The sequence below is a fragment of the Cetorhinus maximus genome, chromosome 2, assembly GCF_964194155.1.
Source record: "Cetorhinus maximus chromosome 2, sCetMax3.hap1.1, whole genome shotgun sequence".
Taxonomy (NCBI): Eukaryota; Metazoa; Chordata; class Chondrichthyes; order Lamniformes; family Cetorhinidae; genus Cetorhinus; species Cetorhinus maximus.
The window spans coordinates 116461780-116479254 of NC_135880.1; the positions used below are offsets into that span (position 1 = coordinate 116461780).

General features: G+C 44.6%; 1 protein-coding gene across 3 annotated transcripts in view; it reads right to left on the reverse strand.

Moving 5' to 3' along the window:
- Positions 1–17475, reverse strand: part of ror2 (receptor tyrosine kinase-like orphan receptor 2) — a 339608-nt gene that overhangs the window by 97268 nt on the left and 224865 nt on the right. For 2 of the 3 annotated variants that reach the window (XM_078568782.1, XM_078568772.1), the window contains exon 2: positions 2577–2654. The exons of the other annotated variant lie outside the window; for it this stretch is intronic. In XM_078568782.1, the coding sequence (XP_078424908.1) occupies positions 2577–2654 (78 nt within the window). The remainder of the gene's footprint in view (positions 1–2576; positions 2655–17475) is intronic. 3 annotated transcript variants of the gene reach the window in all.

Here is a 17475-nt window from a genome sequence, read left to right on the forward strand (position 1 = left end):
TACTTTTTAAATTTATACATTGGAAATAAATCCTTGTTTTTTTTTTTAAAAATGGTGTTAGTAGTGGTGCCACAGGTTATTTATTTGTACTCCCAGAATCCTTTGTTCCTCTACCTCATTTGGAATCACATATTTTAAGTAATATGTGACTTCCTTATTTCCCTTGCTGAAATATAATACTTCACATTTATCTATGTTGAACTTCATTTGTCAGTTATCTGACCATTCTGCAAGTTTATTAACATCTTTTAATGTGTTCCAATTTTCCTCAGTGTTGACTATGTCATCCACCTTGGTGTTAGCTACAAATTTCAAATTTATGTTTTTGATTCCAAAGTCTAAACTATAAATATAAATTGTGAGCAGCGGTATCCTTATGGGGCAATACTTCCCTGTTGCCATTCTGAATAGCTACCCTTTCCTACTCTGATTTCTATCTTACAGCCAGCTAGCTATCCATTCTGCTACTTGTCCCCTGAACTCCACATACTCTCCCCTTATTCACTAGATATTATGCGGTAACAAAGGCTTTGGAAATCTAGATAAATTATATCAGGGGTTTGGTGGTGGTGGGGGGGAGGGTGGAGTGGGGGGTCAGGGAGATAAAAGAGGAGGGGGAGGTCGGGGTGGCAGAAGAGGAGGAGGAGGAAGGTGGGGAAAAGGAGAAAGCAAGGAGGAATGGAAAGGAGGTGGTAGGGAGGTGGTGGTAGGGAAAGGAAGAGGGAGTGATAGAATGAGGAGGAGAAAGTGGGGGTTTGGGAGGAGGGGGAGGTGAAATGGAAAGGAGGAGGGAGGAGGAAGTGGGGGAAAGGGGGAAACAAGATTGTGGTGAAAGAGAGGAGATGATAGGGGAGAAGAGGAGATGATGGGGGAAGGAGGGAAAAGGAGAAGATGGAGGAAAAAAAGAGGGACATCAACTCGTATTGTTTATTCCAACATTTAGCTGTGTCAGCATGGCTCAGTTGGTAGCACACTTGCCTCTGAATCACAAAGTTCCAGGTTCAAGTCTCATTCCAGAGCTTGAGCTCAAAATAAATTCAAGGCCGACACTCCAATGCAGTACTTAGGGATTGCTGCACTGTCAGAGGTGCTGTGTTTCAGATGAGATGGTGCTGTATTTCAGATGAAACATTAAACCGAGGCCTGATCGGGTGGATTTAAAATTCTCATGGCACTTTTTTGAAGAAGAGCAGAGGAGTTATCCTGTGTCCTGGCCAATGTATATCCCTCAAGCAACATCACAAAATACAGATTGGTATTTTCTGGTTATTACATTGCTGTTTGTAGGAGTTTGCTGAGTGCAAATTAGCTGCCATGTTTCTTACATTACAAAAGTGACTACACTTCAAAAAGCACTTCATTGTCTGTAATGTGCTTTCAGATGTCTGGTGGTCATGAAAAGAGCTATATAAATGCAAGTCTTTTTTTCTATTCCATTATCAGTATGCTTGAGTGTGAAGAGCAGAAAACTGGTGAAGTGAGGATAAAGAATGGGCAATAATTGGACCAGGGCAAACATAATTCGGTACATTTTTAATTCAGTATACATTTTAAAGTCATACGTCCTGTCCTTATTTTAACATTTCCACTATGAATGGCTGTGTCTTTATTTATAACTGGGGTTTGGGAAACTTCAGTCGTATTGTAAAAACCTGAATTAATGCACTGTCTTGAGTGACAAGAGGAGAGAATGGTTTGTTTAACATAAAGTCATGTGGAGGGCCAGAACTGTTAGTGGGACATGAGAGAAAAGATAGGAGAAGGCTGACAGTGCTTAACAGCTTGAAGGACCTGTGACAACCATCCAACTAGGGGCCAATGGAAAGGGTGGATAGTTGGCAGTTTTGCCCAAGAGGCTGACTGGAAGAGCACTTAAGAACCGGGTGTCAATCGAGGACCAAAGGGGACAGCTGTGGTGATCAAGAGGCCAACCAACAGTGGCTGACAGTATGAAGAATTGGGCAGCAATGGTGGCCAGAGACAGGAGTGAGAGAGTAACAGGACAGGCCAGAATCGGAGCCTTGTCAACACACTAAGACACCAGGGGGTGTACAAAATCCTACAGGAAATAAATAATTAAGGTGCATATTTTTAAAACCAAAAAAAAGTTGTGACCAAATTGTGTACTTGTTTCTGACTGCATAACAAGTTTGCAAATGAATTTTACAAATCAAATACAGTCATATGAAATCATAATAAAAAGCTGACACAAAAGATATGATGAGAGGAAGTCAAAGAGGGCAGATAGGACTACATTTCAAAACCAAATTAATTGCTGTAAAGCGTTTCAGGATGTCCTGAGGACATGAAATATGTTAACTAATTGCAAGCTGTGGTTTTCTTTGACCTTTTAAACAAAAGACTATGGGGCTTATGCAATGTGAATTGCTTATATTTATTGGAAAAATGATTGTACAACCAGCCAGTAGTTTTGTGCAAAACCTGCAAGGCTATACTGAATTTCCAAGTTTCCTGCTCTCAGTTTGGGAATGTACTGCATGGAGAACCTGAACTTCTACCTCCCCATGGCAGAATTCTAATTTACTAACTTTGCAACAAGAAAAAACAGCACTAACCTTTAGCTGTTGGCAAAGGACTGTGCTGGTCTCCTCCAGGTCCAATGGAGCCAAGTGGATCAGACTGATGAGCTTCATCTAGAAGTAAAATTATTGATCATAAAATATCTACCATTATTCCACTATAAAGATCAAAGTCTAGTGGTTCTCCCAATGGTTCAGCACACACACTGAATATCGTCAACAGGGATGTCACATTCGATTGGGATCACAATCTAGTCATCCTTGTTGGAATGAAATCACATGTGGATGGTGGGTGAGAATATGATTAGGCTTGCATGCGATGCCCACCGCATCCCCCATCCCGCACCCCATTGTCGATATTCACTGTCAAGGTTCATGCATGAATAAAAGCAATTTGGAATGAGGTACAGTAAAATCATAATGCACCATGGGGGAGTGAATTCATCAGGCCTGCTATCATTCAAATGTACAAGCACACAAGAAATAACACAATGATGATGTATTTCTTTTTTCTATGATGGTGATATAAAAAAAATACTTGAATACACAATATAAAAATTACAGGCAAGTCAGAAAAACATGCTTTTGAATTTGCAATCACACAATAATATACTAACATATAATTTTTACATTTAACTTCAAAGGTTGGCAATAATTATGGCAGTCCACCCATTGGTATCTGCACAGTGGAAAAGATGCCAACAGCTGAATTTTTTCAAAATTAATTTCATCTTAGAGGAGTATGAAAAATATTATAATAGTATTTGTTTCCTCATGCAAAATGCCTTCTATCCAAATGTTTTACATCTCCTCTGAGCTTTTCAACGACAGCTGTAGTTCATCAGCAATACTGAAATGTTTATGAACATAACTACAAACTGCAGGGTTCCTACTGCATGAAATTTATTATACAAGGCATATGATTTATGAATAGCAACCATTCCTTACTTCAAATTATTCTCTACTATACATATATTTGTGATTTTGATGCAAATTCAATGTAGTTCCTTATTTTAATTAAAGGTATAAATAAATTTTAAAATCTTCACTTTCAGCCCTATTTCTATGTCTGTCTGTCTAGTCATGGAGAGATCTGTGACTGAGGGCATCAACCACTGTAATCATTCATTAAGTCTCCATTCCACTCTATTTCACTTTATTAACACGAAGACAATTGTTGGGCTACTTTTCCACAAGTGCTAGTCATCCTCTGGTACCTCGCCAACACGGTCATTCTTCAGACAACAACCTTCACAGTGGGTGTTGACAGGTTATTTGGTGACAGAGAGCACTACAGAAAACCTGCAACTCTGCGTCTTTGTTGCCTCCTTTGATTCCACAAATATCACTGTGCTGTCCAACGTTTAACTCCAGGTGTAAAAACTTCCTTCAATTCAACTTCAGCAAAATTTAATCCTATTCTGCTCTGACCAGAAATGCTCTGCCAATTCCGTCTCCATCCAAAACTGTATAATTCTTTTGTTCACAAACTCACTGTACTTTTCAATTCCGAGCTAAGCTTAACAAAACTAAATTCAATCATGTCCAGACTAACTTCTTCCACCTCTGGATCATCCATCTTTGCCTTTCTTTCTCCTGCTCCAGGTGCCCCCTTCAGCTCTATTCCACACACAACACTGACTAAATCAAAACTCTGCAACTTATCCCTCATATTGACATACTTTTCGTCCTGCCCTCACTAGCTTTCAAAGTGCTGATCCTCATGTCTAAACTACCTCCTGCAATCTTTTCTAGCACCGCGTCCTAACATGCACTTTCTGCTTTTTTGACTCAACAGCAACAGCTTATATTTATATGGCGCCTTTAACATAATGAAATGACCCAATCCGCTTCACAGGAGCTTTATAAAACAAAATATGCCACTGAGCCACGGTCAGATGATCAAAAACTTGATTAAATAAATAGGTTTTAAGGAGTGTCTTAAATAAGGAAAGTGAGGTAGATAGGTGGAGAGGTGCAGGGAACTTAGTTTCAGCCCACGGTTCTTCATACCCTTTAATATTTCTTATGTCAAGCAATTATTTAACTTACTTAAAAAAAAGTATGGACTTTGCTACAACGATGATCAGTAGCAACAAATTCCACATTCTAACCATCACTGTCTATAGAAATAGTTTTGGCACCCCCCTACTTCTTTTTGTAGCCTTTTTAATTTTGTGCCCCCTTGTTATAATCATGTCAGACACGGGAACAGGTGTAGGCCATGAGGCCACTCGAGCCTGTCGCACATTTAAGTACAGCATGGTTGATCTGCATCTTGGCTCCATTTACTCCATTTGATACATTTCCCATGCCATCCTTACCTCACAAAAATTTATTGATCTCAGTCATGAAAATTTCAAATGATCCTGCATCCCATAGCCTTTTATGAAAGCGAGTTCCAAATTCTCACTAGTCTTTGGGCTGAATTTTCCCAGAATTGCACTGAGTGCGGTAGCGGGCGGGTAAAATAGAATCCTACCCGCCGATGAAAATGGCAGGTTTTCATGCCGTATCTTCCTGAGCCCACCGCATTATATATTCACTCCAGCGAAACTTGCCGCTTCCATGGTGGCCGGGTGCTCATTCGCCCGCTCACCATCACCATGCTGTTGCATCACGCTGGCCGCCATCTTTAAAAGGCAGCTGCCAGCAAAGTGATCTTCGCCACCAGCTCACTACCGCCGCCTGGAAGACATGGCCTGCAAAGACAAAAAAAGACCGCAGCCCACCGCTTCAACAATGGGTCCCTTGAGCGACTGCTGGATGCTGTGGAGGCCACCGGGATGAACTCTACCCCCACTCTGGCCGTGGGATGGGTAGCAATGTCACCAACCCAGCTTGGGAGGCGGTGGCAGTGGTGGTCAACGCCAACGTCCTTCAGAAGAGGACAGCCATCCAGTGCCACAAATGGATGAATGATCTCCGTTCTGCCAGGTTAATTCACTTTTTCATCACTCTCAACTCTCGCACTCACAAACCCATCACACACCCGCAGGGCCCTCACTCACTGCCAATTCAAGGGTCATCACCATTCACTCTTTCACACACACCATCAGTGTCCTCATCCCATCCATGGGACCACTCCCCACCCACACAGCCCAGGCATACTTATTATCTGGCCAGGCAGGCATCCTGATACACTCTCCCCATCTCTTTACATGCAGGACAAACTGGCTCACAACAGGAGGGAAAGGTCTCAGAGAGGTGAAGGGGTGCCGGAATTCAAAGTTCTGACAGAATTTGAAAACAGAGCCATCCAGCTGGCCGGCGATGACCAGGACCGGTCCTGTGCTGACGGTGAGGTCGGCGCTGCTCTACCAAGGAAGAATCCAGCAGTGCAATATCCATCAGACAACCATGCTGTGAGTGATGTGTCCTTTTTCACAGGCCACTGCCATGCACTAATTATCCCCCCTTGCTTTCGCAGGCACATCTGCCAAACAGTCCACAACCCAGGGCCTCCAAGCAAACTCTGAGGAAACCTCTGAAGAGGAATCTGAAAGTACCCTCCCTGAAGTCCCGTCACAGCACTCACCCACACCCTCCACCAGAGCAGAGACACACACCTCGGTGGGACCTAGCTTTAGATTGGCTCGGGATCACAATCTGGTGAGCACATCACACTTCCTGATCCACAGCAGGCGGAGGCAGGGACTTCCCAGGTCCCTGACACTCAGAGGACTGCTGGAGGCCAGAATGTTGCTGAGTTCAAGTCAGATGACGAGCCTCTGGACTCGGTCATGTCTCAGTTGCTGGAGCTGCAAAGGCAAGCTCGGGAACATGAGGAAGGGATGTCAGCTGTACTCCTCAAATTGCAAGGCACGATGGAGGAGTCCGTCCGTCTTCAGGGTGAGGTGGTAGCACCGGCAAGACGTAGTGGCAGGGTTAGGACAGTTAAGGAGAATTAGTGGGCAAGGGTGTTAATCACTTGTACATAATATTCACTATTATCAATAAATGCCCAAGAATGTCTCCCTGCCTATGGCTCCTTGTTCTGATGAGCAGTGTTCTTGTCACTCAAAAGTGAAACCTTTCTGCACAATATAAAAGGCAGGTGTCTCAGTCCAGGGCCTCTTCCCTGTGCTCTGTGCAGCCTTCAGGCCACAGTGATGATCCAGCCTCACACTTCCTGGAAACATTACTGATGCCTGCACCTCAGCAGTGCTGGTCATTGCTGCCAGAATGTAATGGGCAGGTACCACAGAGTTCTCTCACTCTCTGTGTGCTCTCAGCACATTTAAGATGGGGCTGGCCCCTATCACACCAGCATCTACGACCTGCGATGCTGTGCACCAGCTCCTCAAGGGCTGAGGTGCTGAAGGCTGACTCAGCATCAGATGTGTCTAAAGTTTCATGGCTGTGACTCTGAGATGGCCTTGATCATGGAGCATAAGCCATTGGCCAGACAGGAGTCAGACATTCTCAAAGGCTGTGTGAAGATTTATGCAGTGTCCTCACTGCATGTTGTCATCACCTTCCTGTGACTGAGCGACTTTTAGGGCCTCCACTGTATCTCCATGACAGGAGCATTCTCACAGAGGGTATTGGCACCGAGATAGGCCAGACTGGAGTCAAAAGTTCACAACTGCGATGTGAGGATCTACGGGGGCACCTCACTGCATATCATCCTCGACAAACCTGGCAGCTGTGAGGGCCTCCCGAGCACGCCTGCCTCGTCTAGCCAGTGTGAGAGCCTCCTCCCCGTCGTCACCACCACCACCAAGGAACCCCTCACCCTCATCCCCGTCAGCGTCCTCCTCATCAGAGGAGACCTCCAGCTCCTCCATCTCTTCACAACATTTCAGCGTCAGGTTGTAAAGGGCACAGCAGACGACAACAATATGTGACACCCTCTGTGGACTGTATTGCACGGCTCCACCAGACCGGTCCAGGCACTGGAACCGCATCTTCAGCAGCCCAATGGTCTACTCCACCAAGTTGTGAGCTGCTGCATGAGCCTCATTCTAGCATCGCTCTGCTGCACTCTGAGGCCACCGCACGGGTGTCATCAGCCACAGCCCCTGCGGGTAGCCCTTGTCCCCAACGAGCCACCCCTGCAGCTTCTGTGGACCCTGGAAGACCGCAGGGATCTGTGAGTGATTCAGGATGTAGGCGTCGTGTACACTCCCTGGAAACCATGTGCATGCCTGCAGGATGTGTTTTTGGTGGTCACATACCAGCTGCACGTTCAGTGAGTGGAAGCCCTTGTGGTTGATGAAGTCCACTGAGTGTAGCGATGGAAACTTGAGTGCCAAATGAGTGCAGTCAATCGTGTCCTGCACCTGTGGGAATCCCAAGATCAGGGCAAATCCAATGGCCCTTGCTGTCCTGGTCCTGGGCGAAATGCACAAAGTTGTGTGCCATGGAGAAGATGGCATCCGTGACCTCATGAATGCATTTGTGGGAAATCCTACAGAGGTCACCTGTGGAGCCCTCAAAAGGAGCCACTGGTGTAGAAATTGAGCGCCACGGTCACTTTCACAGCCACTGGCAGTGGATGCCCTCCATGTCTCCTTGGCGCCAAGTCCTGCAGTAAGTGGCAGATGTGAGCCACCTGGTTCCTAGACATGCGCAGTCGTCAGCGACACTGGTTCTCAGTCATCTGCAGGAATGGCAGACAGCCTCTATAGACCCTGGGTGTCACTAGGCGCCAACCAGCCATGGCTCGCTGTCACTCCTGGGCAGCGTGTGCGGGAGCCCCTGCTGCCCCTTCTTCATGAGGTTGCTGCTCCTGCCTTTGCGCAGCCAGGAGCCTCAGTCGCTCTCTCCTCCGTCTTCTACAGTCTCTGTAGGCCATCAGGCATACAGCTAGGTCACCAGGATCCATGATACTGATGTGGTCCTCCTGCAGCATGAAAGAGAGAGACGCGATTATCATGGCTGTACTTAGCACCTTTCCTGGCCCTATGTGACCACCCCTTAACACTTCCTGGAGAGTGCTGGTCACCCCTTGGATGGCCAGAGATGAGTGCGCTACATGGCTGCCCTGTCAACCTGCGACATGGAGGACACTGGTCCAAACCGGGATGCTGAGATTGCAAGGGCCTGTGAGCACCTCCAACAATGACTGCTACATGGACAGCGTTAGCGAGAAGATTGTACAATGTGTGCAGTCCAACTGGTCCGTGGTCCAAAAGAGTGGTGGAGGACTTGAAGTCTGTACCAGAGGGGTGGGAGGGGGGTGGTGGGTGGGGGCAGGGGTGTGTAAGATCTGGAGCGCTTGGTGTCCCTTTGGTGCCTCCGCATTGCTTGCATGGACGGACAGGCTAGGAAACTGACCCCAATCATATCGCTGTGGTTGCGCCTGATCTGTCTTAGTTGCAGAGCCATGGTCAGTTTATACAGGTGTCCCTAATGCGTGGACACTTCCCTCACTTACCCCGCCCCCCACCTCGATTGCCTGTGCGCGAGTTGCAGCGCCAGAGCAGCACTTGACCACCTCCCCCACCCCCCCCCCCCACCCCACCGCCTCTGTCCCTCAGCTGCTCACCACCTCAGTTCCCCCAAAGTGAAGGCCGCCAAGTGCACGTCGCCTGCGTGCTGTTGTGAAACACGTCTGTGTGCTCTTCCCTGATGTGGACGGATGATATGGTAGGGTTCCAAGAGCTGGCGGGATGGCCTTTTAATTATATGCTAATGTATTACAATTAACTCCCCGCTCGCTAATGACGGGAAATGTGGCCCACCGTCGGCGGGCTGAGCGGAAAATTGCGACCTGCCTTCCCGCTGTCGTGAAGTGGGTCCCGCCATATTTTCCATGCACCCCACCTATCATGCTCGCTACCAGCAAGCTTGGAAAATTCCACGCTTTATGTGAAAAGGTGCTTCCTGATTTCACTCCAGCAATCTACTATAATTTATCCCTCCATGGTCTTGAAGACTTCTACCAGGTTACCCCTTAACCTTTTTAGCCACAACATTTAAATAAGTAAATTATATTTCATGTATAAAATATATATAGTATACATATATACATTTTATATATATATATATATATATATATTATATATATACACAACTGGAACTGAACTGGCATTTTAAACAAATTAATTAATACCTCTCTCCTCCTTTAAAAGACTCTCAAGACAATTTTTTGGCTGTGCCTTCAATCACCTGCCCCAACTTCTCACCACCTGCTACTCCACCTGGAAAGTGCCTTGGGATGTCTTAGGACACGAAAGACACTCTATAAAGGTAAGCCGTAGCTTCAGCCTGAATTTCTGTAGAGTTGGAAGGGCTTCATGCCTCAGCGAAAAGGGCTCCACAGCCCTGATTCCAGAAGTCCCACTCTCAAACCTGGTACCCAACATTTTCTCTGGGCAGTGAGGTGAACGGGACACTATTTCACACATCTGCAGTTCATGGAGGCAGAGCCACATTTAAAAGTGCAAATGCCTTCAATCAAAAGCAATTTTCATCACCCATGTTTCTGAAACATGACTTGTGGGCTTCACAAATTTGAGATAATGGTCTAAACCTACCGTTGGAGCGGTTGGGCACCTTTTTTGCAGAGGTTGAAGTACCCCTTTGGTGTTGTTAACAGCTGACACTAATGTGCATAAAATGTGGATAAGGTCTGTGGAACTGTCAAGCAATTTAAATACCCTGCCATTTAAATCTTGAAAGCCTGTTGTGACTCAGTTAAAAAAAAATCGGTGAGTGCAATTTCAATAGATATTTGCTGATAAGCCTGAGGGCTATCATCACTGGATTAGAACAGCTTGACTGCTTCCACGTAGCATTCCATTATCAGTGGTAGGAGGGGGGGAGGGGTGGGGGGACCACCACCTGTAAGTTCCTAGTTTGATTGACAGATCCAAGTGGATATAAAGAGAAAGCTGTCTTTGATGTAGAGCTATGAATACAAATGTTTATTTTTATAAAGATTAAGTATTTGAAGCAATTTAAATGTATTGAATAGGCTGTTATCAATGAGTGTTTTTTTTTTAATATAATGAAGTCTGTAGTAGATACTTGGAACTATATTTTATTTCACCTCAGCATGGCTCCTGAGGTCTGCCTATGGTGGATAGGGTGAGTTGGCATGGAGGGTGTATGGGCAGAGGATGATGAATGGAGGTATAGGTTGGTATGAATCAGTGCTAAGTTGGCATGGAGAGTATGAGGGACATGACATTAACATGGAGAGTATAAGGGGCCATGGGATAAGTAGAGGGGCATGTGGTGGCATGAGTTGGCATGGATAAGGCATGAGGAGTGTGAGAGGGGTGAGGGCTAGAGGGCTTACTGTTTTTATTATAACCATCGAGGCGGGTCTTTTAAACAGCCTGCCTCAGCACTCAGCAGCCCATGTGGCTGTCTCTACACTGTGTCCAGAGGCCCCATTCCAGTTAGCCATGTGGAGCAAAAATCCAACCCTTCGGGGATGTTTCTCCCAAGTCAGGTTTGGGGAGTCGGGAATTTTCAGGAGTGAAAATTCGACCCAAGGAATCAGTCTTAAGTTGGCTAACTAGTGTTTTATTAGTTTGAGGTGTAATTCCCCAAACATTTATGTACTAAATTAGGAAGCCTCTTTAATTTAAATGCCTTTCACAACTCCCACTTCCTCTTCTGCTTCCTACCGTGCCTTGCCTCTCAGCCATGTTTTATTTCTATTTTCCATTCATTAATATGGTTTTAGTTAGTAGTTGGAGGGGTGCAAAATCTTGATCTTGATGCCCAGGCTATAAGGGGTTCGGGGGGGAGCGGGGAGGGGGTGGTGATGAGATGGAAATCAGCCAGCATTCCCACTCTATTTTCCATTCATTGACGCTGTGCTGGAAAATGCACATGGGGCTTAGTTATGAAAATATCCAGCTGACCTAGTCTCGCCATGGTGCAAGGCTTACATGGACAAGAAATCCTAGAGGAAAGCTAGTGCCTGTGGGATTGTGGCCCAACGTATATCTTCAAGAGAGGAAAAATCTGGAAGTGGGGTATAAACTCCCATGAGGTACGATGGATAACAGCCTGGAATGGACTGAAAACAAGACAGAGAATAAGCACAACAGTATTAATACACCAAATTTAAACTTCCTGCTAGGCTGCCTTTCTACTGCATTCTTTAGAAACTCAAACTGGTTTGTGAAGGCCTCTGAGAGGGGGTGTCACAGCTTCTCTAAGTTTTATTACATGTCATTGTCTTTTGAGTTATTCTACCACTGTTGGTGTGCATCCAAACTTATCTGCACATTAAAGTGGTTGTATAAATGTAGCACGAATGTGTTATATTTTAGTGCGGTTCAGCTTAACATCAAAGGTATATTAGAGTTAATATTTGCTACAGATTATGTACAGATCTGGAAGCAGGGTGTTATGAAAAATAACCCAATGAGCTAGGCTTGTATTTTTAAACTGGTATGTTTATAGACTGATGCCTGGCTAGTCAGCTTGGCTGGATTTTTGGATCCACTTATTTCCTGGGGAGTCAATGATCCCCATCATGCATTCCACATGAATATAACTGTCTTTATTTTTGTTAAACAGTATATTTTCACTGGAGTAATTTAGCAGTCACTTTGACAAATAAAGCTTCACTTTGTGGTCAGTGTTATATTATTCTTAAATCAAAAACAGTTTGGCATTTGCTTTTGCTCCCCATTTTCAGGTAAGACTCAACTGACTTTGTAATGAAGCACAAAAACATTTTTGTTTCACTCAAAGGCTCATTAGCTGAAGAGGCTGAAAACATTGGTAACAAGGAGCAGAAACTAATTGCAAACCTTCAAAAGTACCAGTGTTGTTGGAATACTGTCAATTCCTTGGGATCCAGAATCGAGCACTAAACAGCACAGTTTGAATGTGCTATGACTTTTGCTGGGGAAGGGTTGGAGTGATTGGACTGACTATGTAGGCAGCAATTTGGTTAAAAAAAAACAGTTCAAGGAGTTCTGGTTGGTGACCATCATATTGGCTAGTTGGAAGGTAATTACCTCCATTCCTGCTGAAGCTCACTACATCGACTACATCAATTCCGAGGGAAGGTGTGGGTGATATCAGTGCAGCTTTCCTCATTGATATCCATTTTGAAAGCCACATGGGTCATATAGAAACAGCCTGTGGTGCGGCTGCCCCTGGGGAATTGATGCAGCTTATGGAGCGCAGCTTTAATTGCCTCTGATTTTTTCCCCCAGGAAATATTAGAAATCATTTTAAGGGACCAGTTATCTCAGTTGGCCAGAAGTGTGGAGCAGAATAATGCCAAAAGCATAGGTTCAACCCCCATACTGGCTGAGATAGTTCTTGTCATCTACTTCCTTGCCTCAGTGATACCATGGCACAAGCCATGGTTAGTAATCCTCGGTAGACTGCAGCAAAGGGTAAAAGTAGAGAAACACCTTGTACCAGCCATCCACTGCAGCTGCCGAGTTACACAGATATCTTTGATCCTCCTTGCCTCTGGGATCAAGCCGAGAGGATGGGGCGGCAGCACAAACCTTTCCTCCACTATAATCAAATTCCTTAAGATAGGTTAAGATGCAAAAAGTGTGACCTTTGAAATCACTTACAGCTTGGATATACTCAAACAATGAGGGGTCAACCACTATTACTGCTACTATCAGTTTGCTTGTTCCAGCATTAAAAAATATAAAAATAACTTTCATGCAGAAAGAAAGATGCTTTCAAACAATTTTAGCAGAATCAAACAAATAAAGCTAGCAATTTAGAATCTGTGTTACCTGGCACTACCAACATGCTTTGACATATAATCCTGCTAACCAGCTTTCTTACTTCATAGATAGTGAGTCTTTGCTAAAACTGCTGTAATTTCTACGCAATCCTAACAATTCATACACAATTCCCATGATCGAATGTACACGCATTTTAAATGAAAGTAACTGTTGTGCAAAATTCTATATGGTAATAAGGATAAACAGATATTTGTATTTTTATTTCAAGCAACGTGCAAATACAATATTTGAAAATAAAATATTTACAGAACATAAATCTCAGAAATTAGAAAAAGTCATTCAGTCCATTACAACTAATCTCTCTAATATTCAACTTTTCCACCCTAGCATCCATCTCTATTTTGTAGTGATTTGCCTGATAACTTAATGCATTTGGAATAAGCTAATATTATTTTTCTAATATGTGTTTTACATTTACTTTCACCAATTTAAAAACATGGCATTTGGTCGTTCTAGTCTGACTTACCTTGAAGTGATACTGAGTTCATGTTCTCTGTCTATACCATTTCATATTTTATACATAAATAGTTGAAGCTGTCTGGTTATGTCATGAACAATAGAAAGATAGTTCCTTTGGTATTTCTGCACAATTATTGGAGGATGCACGATCAGCAAACAGGTGGGTATGGATTTATCCAATTTACAAACTTACAGAATGATAGAGTTATGAGCTAATAAATTAAGTCTGCTGCTGGATAATATCAGGTGGGTGCCAGCCACATTTTCCATTTACACAATGGAGATAAACAAAGCATAGTTAAAAGGTCTTAAAATGTCAGAAATCCATACTAAAGCAGTGTATAAATAAAGCCGTGCCAGATTAACTAATGGATTAATGCGATGAAAAGTACTATGAAACCATATGATTATTCACTGGTAGTTGTCAACTTATTTGTTCCAAAGCACACGATTCTCTATGGCATGTGGTTGCTTTCCAAAGAGTTCTAACTCAGTAGTACAATCCTGCATGCCCATATATAGGAGAAAAAAAATGCCCGTTGAAAATATTTTCATGATGTCAACAATATAACCCATGGAATCAGGCTTTTATAGTGAACTGCTGTATAGCCAGTTCACATATTTACATTGAAAATAAACATATGCAGGATTTCTCACAAATTGTATGTTGACTTTTAACATAAAACTCCCATAATGTTAATAATGCAGCAACACCATTTAATTATACACTGCACTGCACTTTGATTTGATCAAAATCAATACTACTCTCTACCTTTGAACATCTTGTGTTTACATACCTGATCTGGTCATGTGCCTACCCACATCTTGCATTTGACAGTAGGTTTCACTATCACAGCTGAACGTTTCCGATATTTTAATTAGGCATATACAATAGGTATTAGGGAATTAGAAGGTACAGCTGTGTTAATAAATACCCGTGTTACATACGCCATAATAGAAAGGCAACGATGGCAAACAGACTGGACCATGACCCCACCACAGAACATCAAGCCATTGTTTCCAGGACTATCACTGACCTCATCTCCTCTGGAGATCTTCCTCCCACAGCTTCCAACTTGATAGTCGCCCAACCTCGGACGGCCCGCTTCTACCTCCTACCCAAAATCCACAAACAGAACTGTCCTGGCAGACCGATCGTGTCAGCCTGTTCCTGCCCCACGGAACTCATTTCTCGTTATCTTGACTCCCTTCTCTCTCCCCTTGTCCAGTCCCTTCCCACCTACATCCGTGATTCCTCTGACACCTTACGTCACATCAACAATTTCCAGTTCCCTGGCCCCAACTGCTTCCTCTTCACCATGGATGTCCAATCCCTCTACACCTCCATCCCCCACCAGGATGGTCTGAGGGCCCTTAGCTTCTTCCTTGAACAGAGGCCCCAACAATCCCCATCCACCACTACTCTCCTCCGTCTGGCTGAACTTGTTCTCACACTGAACAATTTCTCTTTTAACTCCTCTCACTTCCTCCAAATAAAAGGTCTGGCTATGGGTACCCGCATGGGCCCCAGCTATGCCTGTCTCTTTATGGGGTATGTGGAACATTCCTTGTTCCAGTCCTACTCCGGCCCCCTCCCACAACTCTTTCTCCGGTACATCGATGATTACTTCGGTGCTGCTTCATGCTCTCGTCGGGACCTGGAAAAATTTATTAATTTTGCTTCCAATCTCCACCCCTCCATCATTTTCACATGATCCATCTCTGACACTTCTCTTCCCTTCCTTGACCTCTCTGTCTCAATTTCTGATGATAGACTGTCCACCAATATCCATTACAAGCCTACCGACTCCCACAGCTACCTCGACTACAGCTCCTCACACCCCGCTTCCTGTAAGGACTCCATCCCATTCTCTCAGTTCCTTCGCCTCCGTCGCATCTGTTCTGATGACGCTACCTTCAAAAACAGCTCCTCTGACATGTCCTCCTTCTTCCTTAACCGAGGTTTTCCACCCACGGTCGTTGACAGGGCCCTCAACCGTGCCCGGCCTATATCCCGCGCATCTGCCCTCACGCCTTCTCCTCCTTCCCAGAAACATGATAGGGTCCCCCTTGTCCTCACTTATCACCCCACCAGCCTCCGCATTCAAAGGATCATCCTCCGCCATTTCCGCCAACTCCAGCATGATGCCACCACCAAACACATCTTCCCTTCACCTCCCCGGCGGCATTCCGTAGGGATCGTTCCCTCCGGGACACCCTGGTCCACTCCTCCATCACCCCCTACTCCTCAACCCCCACCTATGGCACCTCCCCATGCCCACGCAGAAGATGCAACACCTGCCCCTTCACTTCCTCTCTCCTCACCGTCCAAGGGCCCAAACACTCCTTTCAAGCGAAGCAGCATTTCACTTGCATTTCCCCTAACTTAGTCTACTGCATTCGTTGCTCCCAATGTGGTCTCCTCTACATTGGAGAGACCAAACGCAAACTGGGCGACCGCTTTGCAGAACACCTGCGGTCTGTCTGCAAGAAAGACCCAAACCTCCCTGTCGCTTGCCATTTTAACACTCCACCCTGTTCTCTTGCCCACATGTCTGTCCTTGGCTTGCTGCATTGTTCCAGTGAAGCCCAACGCAAACTGGAGGAACAGCACCTCATCTTCCGACTAGGCACTTTACAGCCTTCCGGGCTGAATATTGAATTCAACAACTTTAGATCTTAAACTCCCCCTCCCCCCATCCCCACCCCGTTTCTCCCCCCTCCCTTTTTTTTTTCAATAATTTATATAGATTCTTCTTTTCCCACCTATTTCCATTATTTTTAAATCTAAAACTAAAACTTTGTTAGTCTTTCCACCCCACCCCCACTAGAGCTGTACCTTGAGGGTCCTGTCTTCCATTCTTAATTAGCACTTTTCTTAGATAAATATCACCACCTTCAACACCTCTTTGATCCTTTTGTCTGTGACATCTTTTGATTATCTGCTCCTATCACTGCTTGCTTATCTCCACAATTACCATACCTTCAACTTCTCTCTCCCCCCGCCCCCCCACCTTAAACCAGCTTATATTTCACCTTTCTCCTAACTATGCTTCAGTTCTGCCGAAGGGTCGTGAAGACTCGAAACGTTAACTGATTTCTTCTCTACCGATGCTGCCAGACCTGCTGAGTTTTTCCAGGTAATTCTGTTTTTGTTGTAGCTTACTAATGCGGATCTGATAACATCATTAACACTTACATCAGGCATTTTTAATCTATATAATTATATACTAAAACAAAAACAAAAATACCTGGAAAAACTCATCAGGTCTGGCAGCATCTGTGGAGAGGAACGCAGTTAACGTTTCGAGTCCGCATGACTCTTCAACAGAACTAAGGAAAAATAGAAAAGGGGTGAAATATAAGCTGGTTTAAGGGTGGGTGGGACAAGAAGAACTGGATATATCTTCTTGTCCCACCCCCCTCCCCCCTTAAACCAGCTTATATTTCACCCCTTTTCTATTTTTCCTTAGTTCTGTTGAAGAATCATGCGGACTCGAAATGTTAACTGTGTTCCTCTCCACAGATGCTGCCAGACCTGCTGAGTTTTTCCAGGTATTTTTGTTTTGGATTTGGATTTCCAGCATCCGCAGTTTTTTGCTTTTATAATTATATACTAATGTGCCTTTTCTCTTTTCTTGGTATTGTTCAATCCCTGGAGAGTAAGGTTCACAAATAATGTAGACAGTGAGAGTCATAATAAAGCCATGTGGTATTTAAGGTCCACCTCCCCTTCATTTATAGCCCTCAGCAGACAATGTTCCATGTGCCTCTGAGCTTCC